Source organism: Aedes aegypti, chromosome 3 (genome assembly GCF_002204515.2).
Source record: "Aedes aegypti strain LVP_AGWG chromosome 3, AaegL5.0 Primary Assembly, whole genome shotgun sequence".
NCBI classification, from domain to species: Eukaryota; Metazoa; Arthropoda; class Insecta; order Diptera; family Culicidae; genus Aedes; species Aedes aegypti.
In genome coordinates this window covers 327,011,426-327,032,677 of record NC_035109.1, presented here as the reverse complement: position 1 = coordinate 327,032,677, position 21,252 = coordinate 327,011,426, and the positions used below count along the sequence as shown (strand labels likewise).

Sequence of the window (21,252 nt, the reverse complement as noted above, 5' to 3'; positions counted from 1 at the left end):
TACTGTGAAAATCAGTCAGCAGAAAACACAAATTCAGTAAAAACTTTCAAAAACCTTGAAAATGGATAAAAATGTGCAAAATCCGATAAAATAGATTTAATCTGGAGATAACATGAAAACTCAAATGAAATGGGGTCGTATCGCACGGAAATTAAAACGAAATTGATTAGTGTCGTTCCCCTAGAATAAAGCTATAATTTTCGAAAGAGTACTCACACATTTATTTTCTAGTTCAGTATAATCTGTTGGAGTATGCAATGGTTGTGCCTCGTAAGCAAAGCGGCAACACTGATGTGTAGAGAATGGCGAATGACGCATGCGCCGGTAGGGCAGTCGGCGAGCGCGCCAAATAGCAAAGGAAGAGAGGGAGAATGGAAAGTTTACCATTCATCCGTAATGTGATGTTCGATCCGTACAGACGTGTTTACATTAAAGTTCTCTTGCGTACAGTAGTTGAGTTATTAGTTGTTTTCTTTCCTACCGAAATCCTGGTTCCGCGTTCCGCTTCGGTGACCCTGTTCTGCGTTGTGGTGTGTCCACCTCTGCCCAACAGGTTATTGGCCCAGCAGTGCCGAAGGGAAGGTTCCGGATTGCGTAGGAAAAAAGGTTCCGAGAGAACGAAAGAGATCACGCCGTGTGTGAGTGTGTGTGTGTTTCTCCGCGGTGGTGATTTTGTGTGGACAAAATGGCGGATGTGAATAAGTTTGCGTTTGCCAGACTGAACAATCAGAACTGGCAAATATGGAAGTTCCGGATGGAGATGCTCTTGACCAGGGAGGAGCTGTGGTATGTGATCGGTGATGCGAGGCCGGCTGTAGTGACCGATCAGTGGACGAAGGACGATCGGAAAGCTCGTGCCACTATCGGACTGTGTATAGACGATAATCAGTTCGGTTTAGTGAAAGAAGCGGACAGTGCGAAAGCTTTCTGGGATGGATTGAAAGCTTACCACGAGAAGAACACGGTCACGTCTCGTGTGTCTTTGTTAAAGAAACTGTGTTCGTTGAATCTCGCAGAAGAAGGTGACCTTGAGAGTCATCTGGTGGTGTTGGACGATTTGTTCGACCGTTTGACGAATGCAGGCCAACAGCTGGAGGAATCGCTGCGGATTGCGATGATCTTGCGTAGCTTGCCTGATTCGTATGGTGGTTTGGTCACGGCGTTGGAGAGTCGTGCCGATGTGGACATCACGATGCAGCTTGTGAAGTCGAAGCTGATCGATGAGTTCGAGCGTCGGAGAGAGCGATCCGGCGAAATAAGTGAAATGCAATGTGAAACGAAAGCGTTGAAAAGTGCGGTAGTGCAAAGCGTGGGTGGACTCGGCAATAGAGCACCAGTGAGAAGATGCTACTTTTGCGACAAGCCCGGTCATTTGCGTCGCAACTGTCGTTCGTTTATGCTAGCGAAGCAGGAGCTAGAAAATGAGTGCGAAGATAAGAAGAAGCCGGACGACAGAGTGCGTGTGCGGCAAAACGCGAGACAAGCAAAGAACGAAATTGTGGGTGCCAGTGTGTGCTTCATGGCGGGACTGGATCAGCGAAAGTGCTGGTACATTGACAGTGGAGCAAGTCGGCACATGACGAGCGATAGAAGCTTTTTCAAATCGCTGAAAGAAAGAAAAGGCCCGAGTGTAGTGTTAGCGAACGGAAAAGTGGTTACCGCCGCTGGTTGTGGCGAAGGTGTTGTGTACGGTTTGGACGGAAATGGAAACAGAGTTGAGGTGAAGCTTACCAACGTCTTGTATGTTCCGTCGTTAAAGAGTGGACTCGTGTCAGTGGACAGATTGACGGCGAAAGAGTTTTCGGTAAAATTCAAGAAGGATGGTTGCGATATTTGCGATGCATCTGGTAAGAAAGTGGTAATTGGTGAAAAGTCGGGGTCATTGTATCGGCTGAAGTTGGCGAAGGTTGAGAAGAAAGTAGAGGGCCAGCAGCCGATAATTGGCGAGAAGAAGACGACGAAGCTAAGAAGTTCACCAGTCAGTGTGGTGAGCTGGTATTCGGAGATGGAGCCGAATAGAGCAGAAGAAGATGAAGAATACTTCGATGCGGACACTTCAAGCGAGGAAGTGGAGCCGCTGCAAGTGGCGGAGTCCCACAGTGGAAACTCGGATACGGATGCTGATGACTGGAGGAAAGTTAGACGATCCAGGAGGAGCAATCGAGGAGTCCGACCCGGCCGGTTAGTTGATTACGTTGTTGATGCTTGAAGCAGGAGGAGATCAACCCGGCATGGAAGGCAGTGAGGATGCGGACGAGTACGAGGACAACATTGAGGAGGAGTGTTGGAGTATGCAATGGTTGTGCCTCGTAAGCAAAGCGGCAACACTGATGTGTAGAGAATGGCGAATGACGCATGCGCCGGTAGGGCAGTCGGCGAGCGCGCCAAATAGCAAAGGAAGAGAGGGAGAATGGAAAGTTTACCATTCATCCGTAATGTGATGTTCGATCCGTACAGACGTGTTTACATTAAAGTTCTCTTGCGTACAGTAGTTGAGTTATTAGTTGTTTTCTTTCCTACCGAAATCCTGGTTCCGCGTTCCGCTTCGGTGACCCTGTTCTGCGTTGTGGTGTGTCCACCTCTGCCCAACATAATCCTTGTTTTTTTTTTCGCATATGCGAGAATCGTTTTACCGGTTTTACCCCTTTGAACGATGCTGATCTGTTGATCTGTACGCCCACGGTTTTATATTCGATATCCTCTCGGCGAAAACCAACAGTTGGTGCAAGAATATTCGATTCTAAAACGGAAAAAGGGGAAAAGTTATATATAAGAATGTTACTTACCTCTGTAAAAGTTATTTTTCCTTATCAATCGTTATTTTTTTGGTCCGCCGTCTAATCTGCGTAAAAGTTTTGTTTTGATAACGACGGCTACTGCGATTTCATGGGCGAGCTGTCAAGTATGTTGCACAGTATCGCACCACCTAGCGTTGGTTACGATAATTACCGCAAAAATAAACATGTTGGCCATCTAGGTGTGAGCAGCCAGAACTAAAGTAAACACTGAAAACAAAAATGATCGGTGAATGATCTTACACGAAGAAACATAAACACTCAAAAATGAGTTAATTCGAATCAATTCGGGTGAGTTTATGCGTTATACCAATTTTGGGTTGAAGAGGATGAAGTAGTTTTTCATGATAGGTAGCGAAAATAAACTAGTGGCTAATTTCTTTTAGCTGAATTGGCAGACCAGTTCACTCAGCTTTCAGTACTGTAGTAGAGTATTGAGTTTTTTTTTTTTTGGTTTTACTCTTTGTTTTCTGACAATAATAGAAGGAGTGTCATCTTTGTGATAACGTCATACAGTGACCATTCGTTATGCTTACAAATACTGAGCACACACTTTGAAAACTTTGAAAACTGTTTTTATTTGGGGATGTCGTTGAGATGTCTCTTAATGCGATATGTAATCCAACGAATTGCTGATTGACGCTTTATTTGGACACCTACACTCAAGATAAACTTCTCATTTGATTCATGTGCCAACCAATATGGATTTTTGCAATGGGGGTATGCACATACATAGTATGTGCGAAACCAATAATTCATCACCAATCTTCATCTTCATTGAAATCATGATTACTTTATATTTAATCCATAATCGAAACACATACTTTTCATAGCTGGCTTAAATGGAATATATTGGTCACCTATATCGACTTTTTTCTTAGCATTAATAGCAAGAATTTCCACTCTTCGTTCCTCGGATCAGAAATATTTCATCGGAATCACACACACATGATTCCAATGGAATAAGATCCAAGAAACAATAAATAATGAACAGTTATAATGAGCATACGAAATAAAAATTTATTAAACTAAACTTATTATTAAAAGATTATTTATCACGCGGAAATTACATTCGCATAATGACATTCTTGGTGGAACTTATCTTCGATTTCATTTATGGCTTGCAACATTTGGTCTCGATGCTATTCGGGAACTCTCTGTTTCATGATTCCCGCATCTGCACAAATGTAAATAAGTGTTATAAAACCACTAGAATAGTTTTTTTTCTTTTATAAATACCTGTATATTCAATCAAGATATCACCGAAATACTGCTATTAGAGTACACCGAGAAGATCACAATCGCGGAAACATTTTTCGGAAGCCATGTTTGTTTACTCCATGTGTTCCAGAAGGGTATGAACTTTGCACATACTTTGAATGTTCTTCAAATGATATAGATGTTACTCAAATACATGGTATTAATTACGAGCATAATGAATATAAGGTACACATACAATTAATGAGAATGAAAATTCGGCCAATGTATGTGCAAATGCACCTTTATTTAAGGGGGCTGTTTTCTTGAGTGAGGTTATAAACTTCCGGATTCTTTGTTAGTGGTTGAATTTGTTGTGAAATCACGCGTATCGCAAGAATAATGGTTCCAAATGATTATGCCAATGGAAAATAGTTCAATAATCGATTGATTATGACCTAATTTTTGGGTTGAAAAATTGAATTTCGGACGTAAACAAACATTTTCAGTGATATTTCTTTCATTCTTCCTCAGCGATCTCTATGATGGTGGCGCATTATATTTGCCTCTGGTTGGATTTAAAAAAATCTTGCAAAATGAGAAGTTTGTCTTTTTGTCTTTTTCTTGAAAGGTCTTGCAGTGCCAGATTAATCTTGCATAATGGCAATACTGCTACAATATTCGCTGCTGACAAGTAAATTCTCGGCCTATCTTGATGCATGGGAAATTCCTGCAAGCAATCGATCAAGGAAGCGCTTTTCTCTGATCGCAGTACGCAGTTGAAAAGAACTGTCAGTTCAAACGGGAGTCCCTGTAGAAAATTTCTGTAAGGAATCGACGAGAAAATTCTTTAGGGTTCATTCATTTATTTCATAACGCCATAAAAGGTCATTTTGTATACCCACCCACCCCCTCGTCACGCATTTTGTATGGATATTTTTCAAATTTTATATGAGCTGTGACATCTTAAGGACACCCACCCACCCCCTACGGCGATATGAAATTTGTGAATGGACCCTTAGCGATTCCTGTTCAGCAGCAAATCAGGCTGAAAGCGAAGTATGTACTTCAACAGAAAAGTAATCGCCTATCTCGATGCGTGGGAAATTTCTTGCAAGAAATGTTCAAGAAAAGCATTTTTCTTTGATCGCAGTACGCAGTTGAAGAGAAATGTCAATTCAAATAGAGCTCACTGTAGAAAATTTATTGTCCATTTCTTGCGCAGGATTTTTTACTTTTCTTGAGCAAAACAGCATACTTAGCTTAAAGGCTGGTTTGCTACTGACAAGAAAAGGAATCGCCTATATCGATGCGTGGAAAATTTCTTCCCAGAAATGGTCCAGAAAATCACGTTTTTCCGATCGCAGTACGCAGTTGTGAAGAAATGTCATTTCAAAGGGAGCTCTCAGTAGGAAATTTCTTGACCCATTCAGTCAAGGAATTTCTTTACTTTTCTTGAGCGAAACAGCATACTAAGAGGAAATAATCGAAAATTACATTACGGACATTTAAGGTGAAACAGCTTGAAATCAACTGCTGAGATTGCACTAAAACTTCAAAGGCACAAATCTCGCAAAGCAGGCCTCCAACAACAGTGCACTTTTTATTTTGGCTTTGTGCACTAGCAGAAAGCTTAAAATAAGAAGATCAGGAACGTTTGCCTACTATTCCTCCAGTTTTGTGCCTTTGAAAACGCGAGTAGGGTCACAAGTCGGCCATTGTGACGGCCATCTTTGGATTCCGAGATGTTTCACCTTAATGCTAAAAATCAGGCAATGGACATGCCCTATGTCAACTGCAGCGATTTGCAGTAGACAGGATGTCCCGGGCCCGATCTATCTGACAAGCCAATCGAGCCCTCTGTCACCATATATAGAAGATGGTGTTGAATATATTTCTTTCAGTGTATGTTCAATCGACGCCCCTTCGCATTCGAGACTACTTTTATGTTGAATGGACACACCATTGTTATGTTGTGTGTTGTCGAATCGATTTGTTATTGTTTATATTTTGAGTTGAATAAAGTTATTCGTTCGAGTGTCGTTAAAGCGTACACAAGTGTTTTGCTCTTTCTCCGGTCCGTAAAGTTCCTTTCTCGTCCCGCTGTTGTGTAGTGTTTCCACTGTGGTGAAATTCCAACAGGTTATCGGCCCAGGGATGGACGAGAAAGTGAAAGTTGCCGCGTTCGACGGTGCCGGCTTCCACAACTGGAAGTTCCGGATGGAGACCGTCCTCGACACGTACGATCTGCTCGATTGCGTCCACCGGGAGATCGCCGAGATCGACGAGTTGCGTGAGATGGCCACCGATTCCGCGGAAGTGAAGATCGAGAAAAGAAAGCAAATGGTGGAACGAAGTGCCGCTGATAAAAAGTGCAAGGCAATGATTATTTCGGCCATCGCGGATAGTCAGCTGGAGCTTGTGAAAGACTGCGCGAATCCGAAGCAAATATGGGACACACTGAAGGCAGTGTTTGAGCGTCGCGGTGTTGCCGGGCAATTGTTTATTCGTAAGCAGCTCCTACGGTTAAAGTATGAAGAGGGGGCTGGTGGTGGTTTTCCGGAACACTTGTTGAAGTTTGATCGTTTGATTCGCGAGTTGAAGGAGAGTGGTGCGGCAGTGGAAGAATCCGACGCGATTTGTCATTTGTTGTTGACAATGCCGTCGTCGTTCGATTCGGTGGTTACCGCCATAGAAACGCTTCCAGGTGGTGTGACACTGGCGTTTGTGAAGAAGCGGTTGCTTGATGTTGATATGAAGAAGAAGAACTTTTTGACCACCGACGCCGAAAGTGAAGATGTCGCCATGACTAGTTGGCATGTGCGGAAAAAGTTACGTTGTTTTCGGTGCGGAAAAATTGGGCACAAGCAAGCCGATTGCCGTGTGCGTTTGCCAGTGAATCCGAGTGAGAGCGAATTTGTGAAACGACGAAACAATAAAGCTGACGTGGTAGTTGAAGAAGATCGTTCCTCGGATCGTGCCGGCGTTTGCTTCGTTGCGTCGAAAGAAGAAGAAGAGCTGGTGAAGGTACAGTGGTTCCTAGACTCTGGTGCGACGGACCACATGGTGAAGGATCCCAGTATTTTCAAGGAAATGCGACGATTGGAGCAACCGGTACAAGTGAGTGTGGCGAACGGCGAAAAGATGTTGGCGGAATTCTGTGGCGATGTGGTGGTGCACGCTGTCGTCGGCGAGAATATGAAGAAGTATGAAATGAGAAATGTCCTGTATCTCCCCGGTTTGAGTCACAATTTGTTTTCGGTGAACCGTGTGGCGAGATCAGGAATGCAGGTGAACTTCGCCGGTGATAGAGCGGAAGTAGTGAAGAATGGGACAGTAATGGCTGTCGGGCACTACACAGGAAGACTGTATGAGTTGGAGGTTTGGTGTGAGTGCAACCGGCGAAAAGTGGTAGAGGCCATGCCGGCCGGAAGAAATGCAGGATCGGAGAAGTACAACATGGCGGCGAGGAGTCCGGAGCTACCATTCAACGGAGAAGAAAAAGAAGATAAGAATGTGATGAATCCAGGAGAATTTGTAGAACTGATAGTGCAGAGTAGAGAAGACACGAGAACTGGAGCGAAAAGAAGGCGAAGAAGGAATCGTCGTAGGAAGAAGTGTTTTGTGTAAACAATGTAGTTGACGATGTAGAGATGTTTACCTTGATGTGTTATTTTGAAAAGAACTGTTTTGTATGGAGTAACTGATGTTTGACGTTTTGAGCGTGTAGAGATATGTTGTTAATGTGCCAAGATTTGGCGATCTGTTTTAGAGAGTGGATTTTAGAATACATGACGAAATGATTATTATATGTAGACTATCGATGATAGGATCTGTGATAGATGAACTGTGATTCTCGGGTTGTCGACTTGAGAGGGGGTGTTGAATATATTTCTTTCAGTGTATGTTCAATCGACGCCCCTTCGCATTCGAGACTACTTTTATGTTGAATGGACACACCATTGTTATGTTGTGTGTTGTCGAATCGATTTGTTATTGTTTATATTTTGAGTTGAATAAAGTTATTCGTTCGAGTGTCGTTAAAGCGTACACAAGTGTTTTGCTCTTTCTCCGGTCCGTAAAGTTCCTTTCTCGTCCCGCTGTTGTGTAGTGTTTCCACTGTGGTGAAATTCCAACAGATGGTGTCTCCATCATGTCGATAGCCTGCTAAAAATCGAGAAGCCCAATATTTACTTGAAAAAATTCTCCGTGCACACATCAGTGCACATTTGTCCATGCAGCATCACCGCGGTCACTGAACATATGATTTCGAAATTCGAACATGCGTCCGTTTTCTGGTCACCCTATGCGGTTGGCAGTTCGAATCCAAGAAAAAAAATCAACCAGCTGTCAAAACAGAACGCAGAAAAAAATAGATTGTGCTGCAAATGTTTAGCTGAAAATATTAAAATTTTGTGTTCGTTTTCGCGGAGTGCTCGCGCTGTGAGGTGAAAAATAGCGATATTTCTCGCGGGTTGTTTCGGACGAATCGTTAATACGCGCAAAGTCGCGCGCAGCCTGACTCAGCCGACCCGATGGATGAAGATCTCACGGAATATGCTCCGGACATTCCGGACAATGTTTTGGAGCTGATTTTCTCCTATTTGAAGCTGCAAGACCTTCGAAACTGTTCCCTGGTGTGCAAAAGTTGGAATCGTTTCCTAAATGATGAGAACAACGAGGTCTGGAGGGCACAGTGCATGCAGAAGCTATCACCGGACGCGTTCAAAACCGACCTGCTTTCGGTAGTTCCCACTTACAAGGCCAAGCTGCGGGCTTTCTTCCACGCCTGGAATCCGTATGACTGTAGTCGACATGTTTACATCAAACCGAATGGATTCACACTCCATAGGTGAAATTGATTGCGCTTTGAAATAAGATTCTAGATGATTAATTAATGATCATCGATTTCGGAATTGTAGGAATCCAGTGGCACAGAGCACGGATGGCTCCCGCGGGAAGATTGGCTTTCAGCATGGGAGACACGCCTGGGAGGTTAGATGGGAAGGCCCTCTCGGAACGGTGGCCGTCGTTGGGATCGCTACGAAAGATGCCGCAATACAGTGTCACGGTTATTATGCTTTATTGGGTGAGTTTTTTTAGGTTTTGTATAAGGCGTATATATTGCAAAGGTTCATTACAAAAAATTGGCACTGCAAACTCTTTCATATTCGATTTTAACTGTTAGTTGACATGTTAATCAACATTGTTACACTGTTTTTGTCTCAAGCCCCAAAAGGTCGTTATCTCAATACAGAGTTAGAATTAGGCTAATGTGAAAACTAAGATATTCTTAGTAAAATCGGTTTGAAGTTTAGCGGACATTCAATTCTATATTATGTTTCCGATTGAATAATCGCCTGATGCAATTTTGTAGGATCCATTACAATATTACTCTTGTAGCGCAACATTTAATTTATTTTCATGTTATGAACAACATGTGAAATAAATAAAATGCTTTCCTTGTCCCGATTAATAGTGGTATAACTAACAGAATATATACAATCTATATCTATATAAATAAAAATGGAGTGGTGTTTGTATGTCACGAAATGGCTTACGAACGGGTTAACGGATTTGAATGATTTTTTCTCCGTTTTGTTCGTCAAGGGTTCTGACGTGTTTGTGCGTATAAAATTCCCAGGATATTCACCGGGAAAGACGAAAAATGAGAGTGGACGGAACTGTCATTTTGTATGGGACGATCCATAGCGTATACAATAGCCTACTTGATGGCGAGACGAAGTTTGCCGGGACCACTAGTTACAAATAAAAATGCATCATGCGCCATTCATCAGAATTTAAGAAGGCATGGGACGTCATTTTAATCACCCTATCCATTTGAAGAAGTAGATCTCAAATTTCACTCCATATACTGCCGTGAATCGCAAGTCAGTCCCATCTGTAAAAAGTAGGCATTGAGAAAATGGGCTGTGAAGTTTCCAAACTCGTTTTCCATACGAATATTCAAAAAATTCCAGGAGATTGGAGCATGCTCAAATTTTAATAAAACTTTCACAATTTGCTTTTCACTACGATATTTTTCCGAGAAAAATATAAAGATGATCAAAACGCGGTTCATTTTTGTGTTACACGGTGCGGAAATCTGTAGTGGGACTGATATGCGATTACTTTTCATTATGGGACAATTTGACTTGCTCTTTTTTCCTAATTTTGCCGTACAAATTGTATTATCTAATTAGTGCAGCTGAAAGATTATTGGAAGATATGTTGAAAACTGAACCCAACTCAATTCAAAAAATCATTTTGGTCATATTGGCGCTTAAGTCGACTATGCAAATATGGACAGTCAGCTGCTTGATTGCTCTTGAGCTGTTAGATAGCATCCATAACTCCACTTTTTATTGTAGTTGGCACGTCTCCCTCATTCGCCATCCAGGTGTTCATCGTAGTACTGCCTCCATCTTTCAATTACCTCACGTTCGTCCCTGAACATACCTTCATCGTTATTCCGGTACATTTCGACTCATGGCATATAACTTTTGTGGGATGCGTTGAGTTTCTTGTAGAACTTACGCGTTTCTTAAGGACGATAAAGTTCCTCCATTTCTCCGCACTCCAACTTTTCAAGGCGGCATTTTTTATCCAGGAACTATCGATGTGCTTTTTCTAATGTTTGTTCAGAACTTGGAATTTGTTTGGAATTGAACACTGAAATATGAAAAACACGTAAATGCAACGTGAAATTATCATGCATAACGTTAAAATATTAAACAATCATCATTATTTTAGAATTTTTCAAAACCAGTTTTTCTGATTAAAAGCAAAGCTATCATCGAAAAAACCTATCATTGCATTACACTTGCTATCTGTAATACAATGATAGATTTTTATGAAGGTTGCTTTAAATTTGAACTTTAAACCTGGCAATTTTTGATGATTGCTGATGATTGAATGATGGATTCTTGAGCCTTAAGGGTGATTGATTCAATCTCACCGGTTGCAAATCGTTTTCTGTTACTGTGTATCAACTTTTATTTGAAATTTAAGTTCTCATCTGAAACTACCGTTAAAAACTTACAGTGTCAGGCCAACTCAAGATGCAAGAGACTCTCCGGCAATCCCAGGGTCGGCTAGCTACTGGGTAATCAAGAGCTTTCGCGTACAAAAAACTAACACGGGGAACCTTACTTATGCCTTCATTAAAATTCCCTAATTATGGCGTTAGTTCTGTGTTTCCCAATTTCGAGTAAATTTGTTATGTGTTACCTAGACTAATGTTCGTACCGGTACATACCGCTGCCGTTTGTTATTGGGTGGACGAATAGCCGATGGGTTCTCTCTTAAAACCACTGCACTAACTCACAAGCACCTCTATAGCACACGTACGCCTGATATTGAAAGCTGCCTAATTTTTGCAATGGCTACTCATTTTCAGTGTTCCCAGATTCCGCCATTCTCTCATTTCTTACATTTAGCCATCCCCTCTGCCATGTTGCAGAATTGGTTGCAACGAAAAACATTCACAGCGGTACAGGACCCTATCACTACTGTGGTATTTCTGCTGTATTTGAACAAGAAACGTGAAGGGTCCGATATTCAACATATATAACAAAAACAATCAACATTTTGTAACCAAACGGTTACACATCTTGCATGAGAGGATTTGAACTGCCATTTACAACGATTACAAATAAAAATAATATACTTAAAAAAACAAAAATATAACAAAATAAATTAATGTTCAGGATCTATTGGCAGTTTTTTTTAGCAAAATATCAAACGAAAGTTAAAATTCTATATTTCCGATTGGTAAAAAATTAAACGGTGCACATTTTTTGTGATAATACACGTCAACCAGACATGCCGTTTTTTGACTTATCGCATTTGATATATATTATTCTAGGAGCTGACGATCAGAGTTGGGGATGGAATCTGGTAGACAATTTGCTGCTTCACAATGGGGACGCCCACGGAATCTATCCATTGCTCAACAATGCGCCCAAATACAAAGTTGGCGAAAGAATTCGTGTTATTCTGGACTGCGATGACAACACGTTATCCTTTGAGAAGAACTATGAGTTTCTAGGGGTGGCTTTTACAGGTATTTCTGTGGCGCTTCTTTCATTATTGAATTCACTAAAACTAGTTACTATTCTAGATTTGCCAGACAAAGTGTTTTACCCGACGGTGGCGGCAGTATACGGTAATACGGAAATATCGATGGTGTACCTCGGTCCCCCTTTGGATGGGTAAGGAAATGAAGCATCTATATCTGGGTAAAAACGCAAAATCAGCTACATGGGAGCCAACACGAGAGCAAGCAGCGATTGAAGAAACACCCCCCTAAAGTCCGCGTCCAATTCTCTAGGATAGAGCAAACAATACTGAAACGAGCAAGTATTGAGCACACTCACACAAAACACACACACAGACACACATACTCAAACACATGGCGCCTGTTTAATCAATCTAGTCCAGCTCCAGCAGCAGCTGCAGCAGAGTGGTATTTCGACTGAAATTTACCAACCAAAGTTAAAGTTAGGAGAGTGAAGAGAGTGGAAATTTCAACAGCGACAAAAACACGTCTGACACAATCTCTCTTTTACCTATAATTACGATAAAGATTACCGTAGTGTTTTTTTCTTTTTTATATATAAATGGAAAAGAAAAATTTTGGGCCGGAAGAGATTTTGTACAGCAATTGCGAGGACGATGCTTGTTAGTTGACATTTTCTAGGTACAATGAGAATCATTCCAGATTACTTGACTGCCGTTATTGGAACTTTAGTTGCATGTACTTCAACACGCTTCAGAGTCTTAGTTGGAAGGGAGTGGCATTTAGTTGATAGTGTTATTTATTTTAGTTATTTATTTCATTTCGATCAGTATTTGTTTTAGTCAATGAATCTCAGTTTGCCAAAGATTTTCAGTTTAACTTAATGATATTTTTTGAATATGTGTTCCTAGGTAGTAACATTCCAGAATCGTGTTAAGTGTACTAAACCGTTATTATTTATTGCAAATAAATGGAAATGAGGAAGCATACGTCGAAGTCATAGTTGATGTGTAATGATGACATCCATAGTTTATATGATCAAGAAATCATCACTTATTATACCTAATTATTAATTCATACATTTTCCATAAGCTTCGTTTACGTACTACTCCAATGGTTTTTAGAAATTCATCCAATGATTCTATCATTTACTTTCTCTAACATTTTCGTCTTGCACTTCCTTTGGAATGCATCCCTGTTTGCCTATAAATTCATCCATCATTTTTATTTTCCAAGATTTCAACAAAGCATATCTTTAAGGTTTTAGAAGATATTAGTGCAGAACATAAAAAAGGAAATTTATTGTCATCAGATTTCACTATAAATTCACATAGCCAGAACTGGTAGCAGTCATCATTTTAATTTAAAGTCTCTTTTTAACGGTCTTTGATTTTAACTAAAATGGTCTCTAAAGTCTCATTACCTCTATTCTGCCTGCAATAAATTCTGATACAAAATTCTGCAGATTCCATAGACATTTACAGAGAATATAGCACATTCAACAAGTTCTTTAAGAATTTCATCTCAGATTCCTCTAGAAAACGCCTCAAGACCTAGTGATTCATCCAGAATACTTTCAGGGACTCATACAGGGATTTCTTCAGACATTCTTCTAGAGATTCCTCTACCAATTATCCAAGAAGATCTTTCAGGATGCTTGAATCCTTGAAACTCCAGAATTTTTTTTTCCAGAGACTATCCTAGGATTTCCTCTAGCGATTCTTCAATCAAATTCTCTAGTTGTTACTGTAGTAGATGTTGCAAAGAATCTCATAGTATCTTATCCGGCAAATTCTACAAACGTTTATTCTAGAGTTTTTGAAAAAAAGTTTCAAGGATTTTTCCAAGAAAACCTAAAATTTCAAAATACTTTGAGAGGAATTCCAGGAAACTCCTCATGCAGCTGCTATAAAATTTTTTCTTCAATTTTCCCAACATACTAACCAAGAATTACTCCTGAAATTATTCCATACATTCTCAAAAAAGCTTTGGAATCTTTAAAAATTTCTTTAAGGTTCCACACCAGCAATATTTCCCGTAATTTCTTCGATCATTCCTACCAAAAAAAATGTAATTGGAAATAAATTAATACTTCCACAAAAACATTCTTACAGAGTAGGAGGTGGATATGTGGGCCTGAAAGGGTTCTTTATACTTAGTGAGCTCCGAACATAACTTCCAGTGGTATGATGATATATGAGTGTCATCGCAGTAAGTTAATGCAAAGCCAGAGAGTAAATGCCTTTACCGTCACTTTGATAGCTGACTAGGATCCAGGTAAGACGTGCTGCGTCATAGTGCTGGGTGATTCCTTTTCGGTTAGTATTATGCCTTTCACAGAACAGCGAAATATTTTTTTATAGAAACTCCGAAGAAATTCCTGAAGGACTGTGAAGAAAATCCCGGAGGAAATCCCCATAGCAGTTTTTGGAGGAAATCCCCCAATGAATTCCTGGAGAAAACCACCGGAGGAGTTCTTGGGAAATACCCCCAGTAGAGTCCCCCAACTAACAATTTTAGCGCTATAAGCCAAGATTATTTGCTTTGTGCTGTATAACAGTTGAATTGAAGCAGCGAACACAGCAAAAAATGAAAGCTGTCAAAAATAGAACGATTAGCGTTAATACAGCTGTAACGCAAACGTTTTGCAGCTACAAATCTTAGCTGAATAAATTTCGTCAGTTATCGCTTTTGCTGCTTTCACTAAGCTGTAACTCAAAACCGTTAAAGATATTAGAATGTTGATTCAATGAGTGGAATGCCGCAAGTATGCTTGAGGAAAAACTTCCTCCACAGCATACGTCAGCCAACCAAAGTGGACGAGGAAAGAGTCAGACTGTGCCTGACTTCCTCCAACCAAGCTAGAAACACAAAAGACTTTTCTCATAAAGTTCGATGGTAATCCTACCACTCGAACATCCATAAATAGTACTCAGAAATTCTTAGGAAAAGTATAAAACTATGTATTCACAAGAATTCTGTACATATACAAAGGATACATTGATAAGTCATGAGGTCCCTACTACCAATTGGACTACAAGGTACATTAGTGATTGGTATCGTTATTTTACTTGTGTACACTACAGACGGGAGAGAGCAAAAACTAAATGAGAGAGATATTGCTCCGCCTTTGGCGGTTAGAGAAAATCTGATTGGAAATGATCCCTACTAAATCTAAATGATAAATTGAAATTTAACACTTCCCCTCAATTTTCATATTCAATTCTTTTGTAAATTTGTCAAACTTTGCTCTAGCTAGGGGTTTAGTAAAATAATCAGCAATTTGGTCAACGGTCGGTACATATTTCACAATAAGCTTCTTCTCCTTTATCTGTTCCCTAACGTACATGAATTTTACGTCCACGTGCTTCGTCCTCTGATGTTCTCGTGGTTCCTCTGCAATTCTAATACAGGGTATATTGTCTTCAAATATAGTGAATGGAATTGAATGAATTCCAATCTCACTCAATAATTTGGACAACCATACACCTTCTTTAGACGCATTGCAAAGAGAAACGAGTTCGGCTTCAGTTGATGAAAGAGTCACAACTTGTTGACGCTTGCTGCTCCAAGATACGACGTTTCCATACACCATAAATAGGCATCCCGAATTCGATTTTCGTCCTTCTTCGTCGTTTGCAAAATCGGCGTCTGCAAAACCGGTCAAGGGGGCCGATTCGTTCGACCTTTCGTATATCATCCGTAGCTGCTTCGTTCCTTTGAGGTAACGGAGAATACGCTTAAGTCCTGTCCAATGTTCTTCTCCCGGTTCACTCTGAAATTGACTAAGAATACTGACTGAAACGGTTATGTCCGGCCTTGAGATGAGGGCCAAATATTGCAGACATCCAAGCAATTCTTTAAACGGTTCTTTGGTTCGATTACCTGATTTCTTCCATTTAATATTCGGATCCATAGGAATAGAAACCGGGTTGCACTAAATCTTCGCAAAACCTTATCGATGTATGATTTTTGGGATTATGTCATTCTTCCAACAGCTGCATCAAAATGAATATCCAAACCAAGGAAATTACTCACCTCATTCAGATCCTTCATTTTGAAATGCTTGGAAAGTTCATTTTTGACCCAACGAACCTCTTCCAACTCTTCCCCAAAAATCAAAATATCATCAACATATAAAATGATAATGATTTTTCCGTTTTTACTTACATAAACGCAAGAATCACTATTTAGTCTCCGAAAATTCATTTCTTTCATTGTTTCGTCGAATCTAATATTCCAACTCCTGCCAGCTTGTTTCAAACCGTAAATACTTCTGTTTAATTTGCAAATTTTACTGCCTTCATCATCCAAGTTAGGCAGTCTCATATAAATTGTTTCATCAAGAAACCCGTTCAAAAAAGCGGTTTTCACATCCATCTGATCCACTTCTTTTGAACAGCGATTGCCAAAAGTGTACGCACACTGGTCATTTTGCCAACAGGCGAAAAGGTTTCACAAAAATCCATACCAGGACGCTGCGAACAACCTTTTGCCACTAGCCGTGCTTTGTACCGGTAGGAGTTATCATTCATTTTTATCATGAACACCCACATCGAATTAATGGCTTTTCTCCCTTCCGGAACACTGCCAACTAATGTCCAAGTGTTGTTCTCAGATAAAGATTGCAACTCCTTCTTGAATGCATCCCTCCATTTTGGCCAATCATCACGTTTCTTGAGCTCCTTGATGTCCTGCGGAACGTTATTGATAGAATCAGTTGCCGTAAAAGAAGTTTCGTATTCATCAAGCCAACGTGGCGCTCTTGTATTTCTTTGGCTTCGACGCAACACATTTTCATCTCTATCGTTCTCAGAATCAATATCAGATGTAGCTTGTTCGAAATTTTCCGATGATATTACACTAGCTTCGTCATTATCTTCATTCAAATTGACTTCAGTTTGGTCACGTGTTTCGATGATTTCTACAATCGGCAAATCTGCCACATTGGGCCGTATGAATAAAATGTAGTAAAGTTGAGTTTACTACATTCTCGGTAGTAAACGCTATATGTGGAACACGAGTGGAACATTTTTGTGTCATTTTCCTTTCTACACCTTTCGAACATACTACAAACAACGCATTGCTATGAATAAAGGTAGCATTTACTACAAAGCTACTGGTAGTTAGCTTCAGAGGTTGCTACACATGCTTTGAGATTGCGGAATTGAATGGAATAATTTACTTTTGAGTAAAAATCATGGGAAAACGATATGAGTTTTGATATTTCGGAAGGTATTTTGAGTTTTGCTTAGGAATTCTGAGGTTACGAAAACATTCGCCCCGCCAATTCTAAGATTTCGATAAGATTTAAACCTATTGTTTTCAAATTTACTTTGTGTTAACTTATCTTTTTTAGTGTGAGCGGGCTACTGGAACATGAGCGGGTACTGGTACACTGATGGTATTTATAATGTAATTCTGAATTTTACGTGTAAATTCTGACATCTCAAATTCTCAGATTTCCTTTGGTATTCCTGTAGTTCCTTTGGGATTCCGATAGGGATGTCGGATTTTTTATGATAATTCTGGAAGTTTAAATACCATTCTAGGAATATTGCGGAAATATTAGAAATCTGGTAAAAACTCTAGAATTGGGGTGGGAATGGGATTCCGGATATTAATCTCTTAAAATTCTGTGGGTATCTTTGAGACGGTATTTCTGTAAGAATCTATGAGATTGTGGTGGGATTCCTGCGAATTATTGTGTGAATATTTGTTATTCTGAAAATCAATCTTTGTAATTATTGTTAAAACCTTTAAGATTCCGTTGATCTCCAGTTCCGTTGGAATTTCAAAGCAAAGTTTTAATATAAACCTTTTGAATGTCGGTAAATATTTTATAGATTTCAATGGGATTTTTTGTGAAATCGATAAGAATTTTAATAATTTCAAAGGGAACCCTGGTGTTTTAGGGGAGATCCTTATTGAATTCTAACAACTACCAATGAAATCACTACAATTCCCATAAAAATCTAAAATTCTAGAAATTCCAAGGATACTATCAGAAACCCCACCAAAATAACGAGAATATCACAGAACCAATTAGAAGTTCCGGAATTCAACATGCTGTTAAGAAAACACACGGGGAGCATCAAAATTCTACCGCAATTTCACTAGAATCTCAGTACTGGTGCTAGAAAATAAGTGGTTTCTAATTTGATAGCTGTAGTCTGAAGATCTCTTTAAAAATGTTAAGATAATATTTAAAAAAAAATCATCAATCACTGGCGTTGGCGAAGACCGAAAACAACTCAGAAAATTCTTTGATGTACCATCATCATAAAATCATAGACATAAAGAGAATACCAGACTAATCGCAAAATTACACTACAAATCTTGTCAAATTAGAGCACCTTCATGATTTTGTGCAAATTGTCGCGTAATCGATTAGATTCCATGCATTTCCTTCATATGCATGATTCATATTATTAATTTTAAGCATCACTCTGAGTAGATTGTTCTTTACGTGCAGAATCACTCTGCACTCTGAATGGAAATTTCTTAACGTGCAGCTCCAGTCACTGCTCATGTTCGAAAGTAGTAAGTACTACATGTTCGAAAAGTTTTTTATTCATACCAAAAGTGTAGTAAACTTTGTGGATTTTGTTTTTGAGTAGATGCTACATGTAGTAAAGTTCAACGATTTTTATTCATACGACCCAATGGGCCGTATGAATAAAATGTAGTAAAGTTGAGTTTACTACATTCTCGGTAGTAAACGCTATATGTGGAACACGAGTGGAACATGTTTGTGTCATTTTCCTTTCTACACCTTTCGAACATACTACAAACAACGCATTGCTATGAATAAAGGTAGCATTTACTACAAAGCTACTGGTAGTTAGCTTCAGAGGTTGCTACACATGCTTTGAGATTGCGGAATTGAATGGAATAATTTACTTTTGAGTAAAAATCATAGGAAAACGATATGAGTTTTGATATTTCGGAAGGTATTTTGAGTTTTGCTTAGGAATTCTGAGGTTACGAAATTATTCGCCCCGCCAATGCTGAGATTCCGGTAAGATTACCGGCAGTAGCAATTTGTAATATCCGTGTGAATTCTGGCATTACGATAATTATGTTATTTTCTAGGAATTTTAGGATGTCGGTAGGAATTCAGATATTTATAATGTAATTTGGAATTTTACTTGTAAACTCTGACATCTCAGATTTTCTTTTGAATTCCGGAATTCCTGTAGGAACTTTGGGATTCCGATAGGGATGTCGGATTTTTTTTGATAATTCTGGAAGTTTAAATACCATTCTAGGAATATTGCGGAAATATTAGGAATCTGGTAAAAACTCTAGAATTGGGGTGGGAATGGGATTCCGAATATTAATCTCTTGGAATTCTGTGGGTATCTTTGAGACGGACCTTTAAGATTCCGTTGATCTCCAGTTCCGTTGGAATTTCAAAGCAAAGCTTTAATATAAACGATTTGAATGTCGGTAAATATTTTATAGATTTCATTGGGATTTTTTGTGAAATCGACAAGAATTTTGATAATTTCAAAGGGAACCCTGGTGTTTTAGGGGAGATCTTCATTGAATTCTAACGACTACCAATGGAATCACTACAATTCCCATAAAAATCTCGACATTCTAAGCTCTAGACATTCCAAGGATACTATCAGAAACCCCACCAAAATAACGAGAATATCGCAGAAACACTTAGAACTTCCGGAATTCAACATGCTGTTAAGAAAACACATGGGGAGCATCAAAATTCTACCGCAATTTCACCAGAATCTCAGTACTGGTGCTAGAAAATATGTGGTTCCAAATTTGATAGCTGTAATCTCAAGATCTCTTCATAGATGTTAAGCTAGTATTTAAAAAATCATCAATCACTGGCGTTGGCGAAGGCCGAAAACCACCCAGAAAATTCTTTGATGTACCATCATCATAAAATCATAGACATAAAGAGAATACCAGACTAATCGCAAAATTACACTACAAATTTTGTCAAATAACAGCACCTTCATGATTTGTGCAAATTGTCGCGTAATCGATTAGATTCCATGCATTTTCTTCATATGCATGATTGTATTAACTTTAGGCGTCACTCTGAATAGATTGTTCTTTACGTGCAGAATCACTCTGCACTCTGAATGGAAATTTCTTAACGTGTAGCTTCAATCACTGCTCATGTTCGAAAGTATTAAGTACTACATGTTCGAAAAGTTTTTTATTCATACCAAAAGTGTAGTAAACTTTGTGGATTTTGTTTTTGAGTAGATGCTACATGTAGTAAAGTTCAAAGTTTTTTATTCATATCACCCAATAGCTGTGTAAAATAATACGAAGAGTAACAACGGAACTGCGTACGCTCCTCGACAATGGGCCGTATGAATAAAATGTAGTAAAGTTGAGTTTACTACATTCTCGGTAGTAAACGCTATATGTGGAACACGAGTGGAACATGTTTGTGTCATTTTCCTTTCTACACCTTTCGAACATACTACAAACAACGCATTGCTATGAATAGAGGTAGCATTTACTACAAAGCTACTGGTAGTTAGCTTCAGAGGTTGCTACACATGCTTTGAGATTGCGGAATTGAATGGAATAATTTACTTTTGAGTAAAAATCATGGGAAAACGATATGAGTTTTGATATTTCGGAAGGTATTTTGAGTTTTGCTTAGGAATTCTGAGGTTACGAAAACATTCGCCCCGCCAATGCTGAGATTCCGGTAAGATTACCGGCAGTAGCAATTTGTAATATCCGTGTGAATTCTGGCATTACGATAATTATGTTATTTTCTAGGAATTTTTGGATGTCGGTAGGAATTCAGATATTTATAATGTAATTTGGAATTATACTTGTAAACTCTGACATCTCAGATTTCCTTTTGAATTCCGGAATTCCTGTAGGAACTTTGGGATTCCGATAGGGATGTCAGATTTTTTGTGATAATTCTGGAAGTTCAAATACCATTCTAGGAATATTGCGGAAATATTAGGAATCTGTTAAAAACTCTAGAATTGGGGTGGGAATGGGATTCCGAATATTAATCTCTTGGAATTCTGTGGGTATCTTTGAGACGGTATTTTTGTAAGAATCTATGAGATTGTGGTGGGATTCCTGCGAATTATTGTATGAATATTTGTAATTCTGAAAACCAATCTTCGTAATTATTGTAAAAACCTTTAAGATTCCGTTGATCTCCAGTTCCGTTGGAATTTCAAAGCAAAGCTTTAATATAAACGATTTGAATGTCGGTAAATATATTAT

At 39.4% G+C, this 21,252-nt stretch overlaps 1 protein-coding gene across 1 annotated transcript; it reads left to right on the top strand.

The window, feature by feature from the left end:
* Positions 1 to 8,318: 8,318 nt before the first annotated feature.
* LOC5571026 (F-box/SPRY domain-containing protein 1) lies at positions 8,319 to 13,001 on the top strand. Its single transcript, XM_001659407.2, has 4 exons — positions 8,319 to 8,844; positions 8,915 to 9,081; positions 11,860 to 12,057; positions 12,115 to 13,001. The coding sequence occupies exons 1-4, from the start codon at positions 8,528 to 8,530 to the stop codon at positions 12,207 to 12,209; spliced, it is 777 nt and encodes a 258-aa protein (XP_001659457.2). The 5' UTR covers positions 8,319 to 8,527; the 3' UTR covers positions 12,210 to 13,001.
* The last annotated feature ends 8,251 nt before the right edge of the window (positions 13,002 to 21,252 follow it).

Bases quoted from the DNA above. Each gene is read 5' to 3' on its own strand.
- LOC5571026 (XM_001659407.2), top strand. From the start codon at position 8,528: ATGGATGAAGATCTCACGGAATATGCTCCGGACATTCCGGACAATGTT. The intron at 8,845-8,914 runs GTGAAATTGATT...TCGGAATTGTAG, and splicing joins AATGGATTCACACTCCATAG to GAATCCAGTGGCACAGAGCA. The intron at 9,082-11,859 runs GTGAGTTTTTTT...ATATTATTCTAG, and splicing joins CGGTTATTATGCTTTATTGG to GAGCTGACGATCAGAGTTGG.